Source organism: Rosa chinensis, chromosome 5 (genome assembly GCF_002994745.2).
Source record: "Rosa chinensis cultivar Old Blush chromosome 5, RchiOBHm-V2, whole genome shotgun sequence".
Classification (NCBI taxonomy): domain Eukaryota; kingdom Viridiplantae; phylum Streptophyta; class Magnoliopsida; order Rosales; family Rosaceae; genus Rosa; species Rosa chinensis.
In genome coordinates this window covers 69,742,561-69,755,218 of record NC_037092.1, presented here as the reverse complement: position 1 = coordinate 69,755,218, position 12,658 = coordinate 69,742,561, and the positions used below count along the sequence as shown (strand labels likewise).

The window sequence follows — 12,658 nt, the reverse complement described above, 5'->3', positions numbered from 1 at the left end:
AAATCAGATTCCGAATTATTATCAACAACAACATCACGTGGAGCCCTAGCTCGCTGGCCTCATTCCCCGCCTCTATTCCAATTGTTGTTGTTCCTCCCTTCCAACACTCCACGAATTTCTCCAATCTGATTGTTCACAGATGTGTTCACGGTGTTGATGGTAGCGGTAAATGCTCCGGTAAGAGAAGCGGTAAGAGCATCAAGATCCGCTCTTGTAACATCACCCATTGCTACCAAGGTAAATAGGAGAGACATGGAAGACCTACTCTGATACCACCTGATGCAGTCGGAAAAGTAACCCTAGGTTTACAAGCAATAAACCTAAAATAAAGAATCTAGAGTCCGCTAGAGATAAATGAGAAAACTCTCAATTTGATTGATAATATGATAAAAGATCGGTTATGCAGCCATTTAAGGTTGCTTATATATGAGAAAAGAAACCCTAGGGTGACTAACAATGAAACTCTATAGCCCACGGGTTAAAACAAAACAAATCCAAAACGAACTAGAAAACCGAAAATTCTAAAAAATAGTAAATCGCAGTTTTGAGACCCGAAACTATCCCGAAAGCCCAAAAAAGCTCACACATCATGGTAAAGAGATGAGTTTTGTTCCTAGCGTCGTTCTTTTTCCGAAAAGGTATAGCAATCATGATTCGGACACCGGATGCCAAATTTGCAGCGAACCAGGTTTTCCCTTTTTACAATCGAGCTGTTCTTCGATCCTTGTCGTTCTACATCATTAGTTCAACTCCACCTCTGTATGTTAGGTGTTTTTGGCCTTTTGGTTTTTCATTTTCTCCCTTATGCAAGTATAGAACTTTAATTTTGAGTTTGCTTCAAATTTTCAATGTTTACTACTTTTCTCTGGATGCTTACTGATGTGTATTGTATCAAGCATTAACATTTCATTCTTTAGCTGATTGTATCACTCTTTCAGTTTTGACTAATTGCTCTCCTGTTATTCTTTGGGTCTAGGAAGTATCGTGTCTGTCTTTATAGCTTATGACTTCATAATAAGTTCTTCAGAAATCAGAATGCTTTCTTGGTCGTACTGCTAAGACCTTGGCTACCTATTGCATCTATATAATCTCATATTCTATTTAATTGAGTGTTTCTCTTAAATTAGTAAAGAACACTGACAATGCCATGGACATGAAGAATTGTCCAAATAATTACTATATCATGTTTGACACTTGTCCCTATCAGTAGACCTTGATGGAAATATAAGCAACACTGCTACAAAACTTCAGTTGGAAAATAGGGTTCAAATCGGCAAGGAAGCCAATGAAAGGGTATATATAAAGCATCAAAAGCAAGAAACCGTCGGCTTGATTTTGGACATTTTTTGCTCTAGCAAAACAAGTCCCAACTAGAACTCCAGAGTTGGCGTTTTGGTCTTTTTAACTTTATCCTACTACTTTCCCATTGTGTTCAAAAATATTTTGTCTCGTTGACAATATAAAATTTCCTGTGTCAATTAAGATTTCCTATTTCTTGTTAAACAAGGATTTGACTTACCTTGTAGGCCAGCATAACCATGCTATTATATAATTTCAATCCTCTTACACCGTCTCATCCTAGCTTTCTGTCTTCACCAATTCTCTTTGTATTTGGTTTCAATCCTCTTACACCGTCTCATCCTTTCTCTCTTCACCAATTCTCTTTGCATTTGGTTTAAGCTTTCAACAATGGCATTAGCTGCAAAAGGCAAACTTCTAGCTATTGGTATCAATCTCGGAACAACATATTCATGCGTTGGCGTTTGGCAAAACAATCACATTGAGATCATACCCAATGAGCAGGGCAACAGAACAAAGCCATCCTATGTTGCTTTTACAGACACTCGACGTTTGATTGGTGATGCCGCCAAAAACCAGGTCGCTATGAACCCCATCAACACTGTTTTCGAGGTGGTTTCATCAAAGTTATTGATGTTGTTTGATATGATACCCCTTCTAATTATATGAGCACTACATAATTCTAAGTTCTGTCCTTCAGCTTACCTTTCATACTTTATTCTTTTGATTGTGAATGTTTACTTGTCTAAAGCTAGAATGTATTAATTTCTCATATATGCTTTTGTTTGCACTATTTTAGATGCAAAACGACTGATTGGTAGGAAATTCAGTGATGCATGTGTCAAGAATGACATGAAGCTATGGCCTTTCAAGGTGCATAGAGATATGTGGAATAGGCCAAAGATTGTGATCAACTACAAGGGTAAGGAGAGGCAGTTTTCTGCTAAGGAGATATCTTCCATGGTTCTCTATAAGATGCATCAAATAGTTGAGGCCTACCTTGGATTGATGGTAAAAAATGCTGTTATAACTGTCCCCGCATAGTTTAATAATATTGAACGTCAGGCCACAAAGGATGCCGGTGTTATCGCTGGTTTGAATGTCATGCGCATCATCAATGAGCCAACAACTGTTGCCATTGCCTATGGTCTTGACAAATTATGCACAAATGTTGGTCAAAAGAATGTTCTTGTTTTTGATCTTGGTGGTGGTACTTTTGATTTTTCTCTTCTCACAATAGAAGAGGGAGTTTTTGTGGTAAAAGCTATTACTGGAAATACTCATCTAGGGGGTGAAGATTTTGACAATAACATGGTGAATCATTTTGCCCAAGAATTCAAGAGGAAGAACAATAAGGACCTTAGCAATAATCCTAGAGCATTGAGGAGATTGAGGACATCTTGTGAGAGAGCAAAGAGGACACTCTCTTCGATTGCTCAAACCACAATTGATATTGATTCTTTATTCGAGGATGTTGACTTTTACACTGAAATAACCAGAGCAAAATTTGAGGAGTTCAATATGGATCTCTTCAAAACATGTTTGGAGCCTGTGAAGAAGTGTTTTTTAGATGCTAAAATGGACGAGGGTTGTTCTTATCAGTGGTTCTACTAGAATTCCAAAGGTACAACAGTTATTGCAAAACTTTTTTAACTGTAAGGAGCTTTGCAAGAACACCAATCTTGATGAAGTAGTTGCATATGGGGTCGCCGTGCAAGCTACAATTTTGGACGGTGAGTTTGAGAAGGTCAATGACTTGCTGTTGTTGGATGTCACTCCACTTTCCCTCGGTGTGGAGGTTATAGGAGGAATTATATCTATTATCATCCCAAAAAACACTACCATTCCCACTGAGAAAGAATGAACTTACACAACTACCTGTGATAGACAAGAAGGTGTGACTATTAATGTGTATGAGGGCGAAAGAACAAAAGTCCAAGAAAACATGTTGTTGGGTACATTTGAGCTTTCAGGATTCCATCCTGCTCCTAGGGCTTTACTTCAGATTAATGTTAGCTTTAAGATCGAGGTCAATGGAATTTTGAATGTCTCTGCAGAGGAAAAGCTATCAAGTAAGAAAAATAACATCACAATCAAATATAACAAGGGTGGGCAACCCAATCAAAATTAAGAAAGAACTTTGCATATCTCAAAATTAGCCCTCTTTTAATAAAGCAATATACCAAAAACACCCCCTGCAAGGTCGTGATTGGGCAGCCCTACCGCCACGTGGTACGGCTGCCCTACCTAAGAATCTCTTAATGAATAATATGGTTGTTTATCTCTTGCATTCTATAATCTTGAACCTTCTATTCATTGTTTTGCCTAGATTTAAATGAGGTCGAAACTTCTATTGTGAAATTTATCACTATTCGAGCTTAGACAATACCAAATGCGATACGCACGATGACACGACACGATATGATTGATTAAGATACGATACGTTGTCGACAATTAAAAAATATGAAAAAATAATTTAAATATAAAAGATTACCTCACCTACTGCAAAATAACACAAAATGAATTGAAATTACCAATTCTCTCATACTAAAATTAGCAAAACATATTCAAATCCATCAAAACTTTGATGCTTTTTTACCTAAGACAATAGTCATAGAAAAATATCAAAAGAAAAGGACTGATAAAATTCAAACATGATATGTATCATCAGCCAAATTGATGATCGATAAGGTATCTAACTCGCTTAAACCAATGGACGGACTGAATCTGTTAACCTGAACCGTACTGGCTTTAAGGCAGTTATCAATGCCTTAACGATTATCATTTTAGCCGAAAATTTGCAGAGACGATCTATACACTAGTACCTAAAAACTAAACGGTCGAGATGTGAATGTGAGACCGAAAAGTGATCCAAAACTCGAACTTCACATGTTAATTTCAAAGCGGAGCTCCGCTCTAGATTGGATCTGATATATATATATATATATATATATATATATATATATCCAGAGTGGAGCTCCGCTTTGAAATTAACGTGTGAAGTTCGAGTTTTCAGTCACTTTTCGGTCGCATATCCACATCTCAACCGTTCAGTTTTTAGGTACTACTGTATAGATCATCTCTGCAAATTTTCAGCCAAATTGATGATCATTAAGGCATCTAACTCGTTTAAACCAATGGACGGACTGAATCTGTCAACCTGAACCGTACTAGCTTTAAGGCACTTATCAATGCCTTAACGATCATCATTTTGGCTTAAATTTTTCAGAGACGATCTATACACTAGTACCTAAAAACTGAACAGTCGAGATGTGGATATGCGACCCAAAAGTGACCGAAAACTCGAACTTCACACGTTAATTTTCAAAGCGGAGCTCCGCTCTGGATAGGATTTGTATATATATTGTGTGTATATATATATACACGTTCTTGCCTTTATTGCTCATATATAATCAAATAATTCTAAATTGAAAAGGAGCTACTTAATATCGATTATGACAATACACATATTGATGCCAAGTCTTCTGAAGTCAAAATCAACCAACATAGTTGGAGGCTTGTAAGAAAATATCGAACATATGAAACGACACCAAGACACCAATATGAAGTGTTGGTGCTTCAAAGATCCAGTGACAAGGAAATGATCGAACTTGGTGTGTTTCTCTTCATGTCTTTTATATGACAATGGTTGGACGACAAGCTTTTAAAACCGTGACCAGGAATTCCATTCAAATTAAACACCACATCTAAAGCTCCAACCCTATCTCACTAGATGTCTCTGTCTGTCTTTTATCTTTTCTATATTTCGGTCAAATCTCTCTCTGTATCTTAGATGAAAAGAAAACACCAAAGCACAGCAAGAACCCTAACCGACATATGTTAAATTGGCTCAACATTTTCAGACACACATCGATCAGCATGAAACACAACCAACATAATTGCATTGTGCTTATGTGTTCGTCAGAATTTGCTGCACCTGAGAATGTTGACCCAATTCAGCATATATTGGTAACACCTTTGTAAATTACAATTTCAGCATCTCTAAACTTTTCTTACAGATATTATGTTTCTTTAATTAGAGGAGTAATTGTTCAAGACTGGTTTACATATTATTACAAAATTCGTTGAAATATCATTCAACTACAAGAGAATTGTTGAAAATAATATCTCCATAATTTCTCACAGCTTAGGCACTACAATCAAAATGGAGAATTATATGTTAACATTCTAAAGGTGCAACAATAGAACAGCTTCCCTAACTTACCATCTGCCACCCGATGACTGCAAAGAATCAAACCTTAGTTATAAGTTTGCTCTCTACAAGACACAAATTACTTCCTTCCCCTGCTCAGCCTCTGCAAGTGGTAATTAATGCTTCCCATTGACTTGTTTTTCTTGCTCTGTAACAAAGGAGCCAGACATTTTAGAGACAGTCTTTGAAGAAAGTTTGCTAATTGAAGAAAGGGACAGATTTTAAGCCTAATAGAAAAGGACGAGAAAAGAAAAGGGGGAAAGAAACTGTGAACATGCAGAATCCACAACAAAGGAAATCTAAAATGTACCTGAGAATCCATACAAGTACTCAAAAGGTCCTTCTGCCTTACACACTTCTCATCACAGTTGCTGTTAAGAGCCAAGCAACTGAGAAATGTTACCATTTCCTTCATGCAAGGTTTGTGAAAAGCACCAAATTTCTTTGGATTAATGTATATCGAACCTGCTTTGCGACCCATCCTGTGATTAACACAAATAAGTGAGAAAGCAAGAAACTGTCAGGCTCGCCCAATTATAGAAACAAGGATCAGACACACAATCTAAAGGCAAATAAAATTACAACAAAAAGGAATCACTGGACATCCTTTTATAATTATGAACTATCCTCAGTATAATACCACATACTTCACATTTGGATAGTGAAGCATACAAACAAATTATTCAAATAATGGACAGTGCATTTCCATCAATGACCACTATCATTACCTCTTTCTTTAAGCTAACATAACTAGTTTCTCATAAGTGAAAGGCATTTATGCAAGAATGTAACGTCTGACAGAGTAAAAAACCTAAAAATGTGAGTTTACACACCTACATGGATATAAATATTTCAGCGAAAAGTGTAAAATGTTGTAATCTGTTGCAGTTCATCACTTCAAAACCCCAATTTGTCCCTAGATTAGGATTCAGTCCCCTCATATCATCTAAAGACAGACTTATCGTAAACAAGGCGAGTAAGCCATTCCGGATCCCTGATTCTGCTATGTTTTAACTCAATAAGTAAAGAGCAAATAATGTTTGTTTAAAAAAGTTATTTTAGCATCATATACTGATTTATACTTCTGCTAAAACCATCACTGATTACAAAGAATGTATAGAAAATGGAATAAATCTCCACGACCAAAATCCAAAACCATAGTACAATGTGGATGCCCATCAAATTTGCCAATCTACCTCACTGATAAAGGTATAAAAGAGGGAATTTGAGAACTAGAAACTAACTAATAATAGATCCCAAGGCATGGGCTAAAAGAATTTGGAATCTCAGTTGTCTTGCACAAAAACGATTTTGTCAGAAAAGGACTTAATCTTCCAGATCTATTAACCCTATGAAACTCTCATTATCACATTCACATCTATAAAGTTACCACAACTCTTTAAATCAAAAACAAATATAATTTTATTACCAGCATAAAATCATATACCCAAACAATCAAGTAACTAACGAAAATGCAAGCTCTATAATTCTGACCAACTAAAAACATTGACAGATCTCATACAGCTAGTAGTAAAGCATAGATTTTCAGATGAAGTATTTGTTTCTTGTCCAACTGTATCATGAACATGCATCCCCTGTTTTTTTATATTTTCTTTTTCTTGCTAACTGCGCCTCACAGAGGATTGAAATTGAAAGAAAGATTATGATAAATGAAAACCATAATCAAGCACCAATTGTACGTAATGTCCAAAACCCAACAGAACATGTATATCTATGGTTGAAAATGCAACATTGTACACCACTTGAACAAGGATCAATGTACAATACTTAAATTACTTGTCCAAGAAGATCGCATTCTCTAAAACAATCACACCAAGTTCAACGAAGTGTTGTAAAGCTTGAAAACCAACACGAACATCAACATACACAAATACTGGTATATGATGCAGAACAATAATGAACAAAAGCCCAGTTGCAAAGGAAATGAGTGAGCACTAATTCTCCCAGTTAGTGTAAATCAGCAAAAACTAGATAGTTAAAGGGTGTATACCGGAGGGCACAAATTGACCCAGTTGAAGAGTAAATCATTTTGAAAACGGGTAAAACCCCAATAAAATTCTATTAAATTTACAGACTCAATTTTACAGAACACCCTTTGCACCAAAATCAGATAGCAAGACTGAAGCACATTCATTCATGCACGGTCTTCTATTAGACTAGAGAATCAAAACCCAATTTTAGCAGCAGAGAAATGAGAGCTTGATAAACAGAGAAGAAGGAATAGTGAATTACCGAATCGTCTCGATTAATCGCAGAAGAAGGGGACACTGGCACTATGGCTTTCCTGGGTTGATTGCAGAGATGTTGGAGGTTTTTCTTAGATGGGGGACTGAAAAAGATACAGCTGAGTTGGAGACGACGAAGTGCCCTCTTCTTGACTAATGAGATGAAATTATTTGGACCTCAAGACCATTTGGGCTCGTGACTGATGAGAAATACTATTTGGGCTCATTTTATGAGCTGTTACCGAATAGGTTTTTCAACCCAAATTAGCATTTTATATCATCGGTTCAAACTTTCGTAAAAGGAATATTAATGGGTAAAAACTTTCGTAAATAAAAGCTATCAAAATAAAGTTAAAATTAAAAAATACAAAACCGCCTAGGCGCTAGTCCCCTGGTCACCACCCGACTAGAGCCTAGCCATTTTTCGAACCATGTATATAATCAATAACTTATTCTTTAAACATTTTATTACATGCATCCATGTCTTCAAATCATAATATTTCTAAGAATTCTTGAATCTAAATAAATGTATGAAACAAAATCATAGACCCAATTATCGCTAGGTTCTAATTAATTAACCATGGTTATACTGTTTATAATTGTAAGTGTCTTCACTTATATTTAAGGTTATTTCTAATAGATTTAATGGAATGATCGTGGTGTTCCAATTCCAACTCAAATAATTTCGAATTGAAATTGCTAATTTAATTTCGATTTCAAAAAGTTGATGTTTTGAATCCTATTTCTCGGATGGAGTTTTGAAATTCTTGGAATTTTTCATTTTCATAATTTTCGATAATAATAAGGAATTCTCACATTTTCATTTTTGGATATTTTTTGTTTATCAAACGGGAGTGTCGATCCATTAATATAAATGAAGGAAGCATTACAAATGACACACCCGGAATTTCAGGTTTCGACAAAAATGGGCCATGAAAGGCAAACCTAAAGAAAACCCTAGATTCAAAACATGCATTGGCTTAGACCGCTTGCCATATGTGATCAAGGCTATAGACGTCTTACGCTTGGAACTAGACAAAGCTTCAACAACAGCTTCTTTAATGGGATGGACTGCACGAATCGGAACAATAGGAGCAACCGGCTTAGCTCGGAAGCACTGCATCTGTGCAGCTCGCTTCACCGCTGACATCCTGAGAATGAAAAAAGTAAAGGTATGTGGCACCGCCGTGAAAGGGGGGGGGGGGGGGGGGGAGCATGAGCTTGCGCCAGCAGCACCGCAGCTGTTTAAATGAAGAAAAAAAAAATACAAACCCAATTCAATAAAGGCCTTCGTTTAGAAATACAATGTGTCGCTTGTTGGGTGGAAATAATATAACAAACTCACATGTTTGTTCAAAAGATGGAGTACTGTAGGTCAAAATACAGAACCAGTTCAAGTCAATATGATGACTACTTGGTTTCATGGGTAGCACAGCCTTATCGTTTAAATTGGAGTGAATATAGTTTATTGGATATTTGCATCCCAATTCAAATTCAAAACCACCAGACTCCATCAAAACAAGTGGATGATTAGTTGGAGAACAAGCAGGCATGCAAATCAACGTCCAAGGTGGATCTTCAATTATGATAAAAGTCAAGCTAACTGTAATCAATTCAAATCTCATCACCAAACTTGGTCAAACCGATTTGAATATCAAATCATTTCAAATTCAAATAGGAGTCATCCTCAGCTCTACCTCATCCATTACTCCCCTATAAAAGGAGCTACTACACTGATGGAAAGGGGGAGGCGAGCAGAAGCAGAAAGGGCAACAGAGGGGAGGCGAGCAAAAGCAAAAAGGGCAGCAAAAAGAGAAGCAAAAAACAAAGAGAGAGGGAGGGTAGCAGAAACACTGGAGAGCAAAAAAAAAATAGGCGAAAGCACTGCAACATCAAAGAGCAAAAGCCAGCAACATTGAGGCAAGACAGAGAAGAGAGAGTTCACACAACGTCGAAGCTCTACAACATCCCATCCTTAAAGCTTTTCAAGAGAAGCCTGACGGAGAACCACTTTGTAGTAGAAAAAGCTTCATAAATCACAGGCATATGATTATAATTATCACCTGAAATTACTGAGCTTTCTCTTTCATGATGCAGACGTTAGTAGGTGTCATCTTTAACGTCACCCCAAATACAACAAATGGTGAGCATGGCCAAAGTCTCTCTGGAGCGTCTGTTGTTGCTCTTATCCTCATAATCTCCTGCTGATGACCAAGGCGATTACCACATCAGCAATAACGGAGAAGCCAAGCTACTGCCCACAATAGTCTCTCTGGAACAAATCAAAACCACAACGCCATTCTTGCCTCACTTTGTTTTTCGATGCTTATATGGCGGTGCGTCCTGCGTATATCCAGTACACCTCCATCAAGGTTGTGTTCAAAGCCTTGTTACGGCAAGATGGTGTTTGTTGTCAAAGTTCTTGTCTGCATCTGCACCTGCACCACACATGGGAGCTCTGTCAAATGAGTACAAGTTGATACAACGGGGGACGGGGAAGTTACTGCTGCTATAGACGAAGCACGCACCTATCCTACAAGTACTGACGAAGCGGCACCTGTCCTTCTTTCGGATGTGTAATTGAGCAAATAAGAAAAGAAGTGGGTTCTTCCAAAAGCACAGCAAATAAGCCAAAAGTCTGCAAGACATGCAAATCACTAGACCAAGTCAAATTCATAAATATAATGCAGTGGCTTTTACGTCAAAAAGGATGGTGACCAAGTTGTAAAAAGCAAACAAGTTTTAGATTTTGCAAAGCAATTAATAAAGCATGGACAAATCATCCTTTGCAAAGCCACATAGTGGCTAAGGGTGTTTGTGTTTGAACTATTCCAAAATGGCATTGGCACATGAGACAGAATCAACAAAAATATGAAAGCAATTGCTACATAAATGCATCCTAATCAAGTAAAACAAAATTGGATGAAGACAAAACTATATCAAGAGCTGCATGTTGATAAGGGAGATGATCATGGCATGTACTGGACTCTTGCTTTAAGATAAGATAAGTGAAGCGGCCAAAAGATGAACTCGTATGATGCCTCAAAAGTAAAATATAAAGATGGGTTGCGAACAAGTTCAATCGAGAAAGGGAAGAAGCAAAAGTCAGTAAGACAAAGCTCACCAAGACTACCTCAATCAAATTCTGCAGAGAATGTCTTTGGCCTTTCATCGAACAGTTGGCGGGCATCACGTTGCTACAAAAGAATGAGGAACAGCGACTCGAAACAGGCTCCCAATTCATCGGCAACCAAAACAGCAACTGCACTCTGCCTTGTTCAGATTTGCCTCAACCAAAATCCAATGCCATGAAGCAATTTTGAAATCCCAAAGTTTCTGACAAGCAAGACAATTCCAGAATTTGACTTCTTTTGTTCACAAATCCAACGAAGGAGTGAAGATATAATCAAAATCCTCATCCGGCTTCGCATAGTGAAGTCAGTTGCAAGGTTCAAACAATGACATGTTCTCTTGCCATGAACAAAGGCGCAGAACCATCTCCCAGCACTTTGAGAAAGCTCCTACCCATCTCCAATTCAGTTTTCGTCTTCAACCCCACCTTCAATTCACTCGATGAAGCTCGTGGTCCAACTTGTGTTCTTACTGAGTTTGGAAAGATGTTTGGAAGAGAGAAGAAGCAGAACAGCTGAGGAGAAAACGAAAAATATGGAGTGAATTGGAGACTAAGCAGCTGGGCCTCCTACAAAAAAAATGGAAGCAAGCCCACTCTACAAAGGTCCACATCAAATCTTTGGCTCCAATTTCAAAGCTCGTCTTGATGGGTATACAAGCTTCGGAGTCAAATATGTCGACAACTTCACCAAAATCGGGTGTCCACTCAAAATCAAATGAGTCATTGGGCCTCCTACAAAAAAAATGGAAGCAAGCCCATTACCAAATGTCTATGTCAAATCCTAAGCCCAAAATCAAAAGTTCAGCTCGTCAAAAGCAAAGTGTGACTCGACACTTACTTCGGAGTTCCAGTCTTAACCAAATTTGTAACGCCCCAAACCGCACCTCACCAGCTTGAGCACGTCACAGTGCCGCGAGTCTCTAAAACATAAACCGAATGCTCGATTTACATTCTAGAGAATCGCTAGGCATTTTGTTTGAAAAAAAACTTTTTGTAAAAACACAGCGGAAACTACAAATAATTTTGAGGTGAAAACTTGAATTGCTAGCAACTATTTGGTTGGTTTAGAACTTGGATAAAGACGTACACGGGTACGGATTTCAATGAAAGAGAATCCAACTGAGTTTAACCTGAGGCTAGATAACAACAAGCTCCGAAACACGAAGTTTGAGAAATAAAAGTTAGCACAACTCCAGACAAGGGTTTACCGAACTTGTTATGCACACCCAGCTCCGTCTGCTATTGTCCCGTCACCAGTGCACAGTACCTGCATTCATACTGTTGTAGGGGTGAGCTTTCGTCCTCGCTGCTCAACAGGAACTCTAACTCGACTAGGCATGAAACCAATGAATAGATTTTGGAGCTCCAGTATGAAAATAGGCTTAAACCAAGTATTTAAAAATGAACGACAAACTTTAATGTTTTTCAACGTGAAAACTGATGCATGATGCTTAAATAAATACGGCGCCAAATCCAAGTGTTACCTGATGGCCGGTCCCATAGACCCACTACACGACCTTACCTCAAATTAATTTATCACCAGGTAAGCGTAGCGAGAGCGTCCGCTACCTAGCTACACACACGGATCGGGTCGTCATTGCGATCGCTCACCGTCCGACCGGTGTAACTAACCCTCCGGAGGTTTAGGGGATCGAACCCAAGGAAGTCAGTGCCCCTTTCGCTCTCAAGCCATCACATCTCTCACAATTTGGTTAGTATGCATAGCATTTTAACATAACCAAACCGTACCACCCATCATGCATATTT

General features: G+C 38.0%; 2 protein-coding genes and 1 long non-coding RNA gene across 3 annotated transcripts; 1 reads left to right on the top strand and 2 right to left on the bottom strand.

The window, feature by feature from the left end:
- The first annotated feature begins 1,689 nt into the window (after positions 1–1,689).
- On the top strand, positions 1,690–3,430 carry LOC112163937 (heat shock cognate 70 kDa protein 2). Its single transcript, XM_040505949.1, is given in 3 exon segments — positions 1,690–1,908; positions 2,098–2,885; positions 2,887–3,430. Coding segments are annotated over 3 exon segments (1,551 nt in total).
- Positions 3,431–5,280: 1,850 nt separating this feature from the next.
- On the bottom strand, positions 5,281–7,921 carry LOC112167005. The gene is made up of 3 exons (XM_024303941.2): positions 7,766–7,921; positions 5,823–5,994; positions 5,281–5,660 (listed from the first exon to the last, which is right to left on the bottom strand). The coding sequence occupies exons 2-3, from the start codon at positions 5,991–5,993 to the stop codon at positions 5,592–5,594; spliced, it is 240 nt and encodes a 79-aa protein (XP_024159709.1). The 5' UTR covers position 5,994; positions 7,766–7,921; the 3' UTR covers positions 5,281–5,591.
- A 1,052-nt stretch (positions 7,922–8,973) lies between these two features.
- LOC121049508 lies at positions 8,974–11,441 on the bottom strand. Its single transcript, XR_005800531.1, has 3 exons — positions 10,892–11,441; positions 10,287–10,396; positions 8,974–10,196 (listed from the first exon to the last, which is right to left on the bottom strand). It is a non-coding gene; the product is annotated as an uncharacterized LOC121049508 (long non-coding RNA).
- Between the last annotated feature and the right edge of the window lie 1,217 nt (positions 11,442–12,658).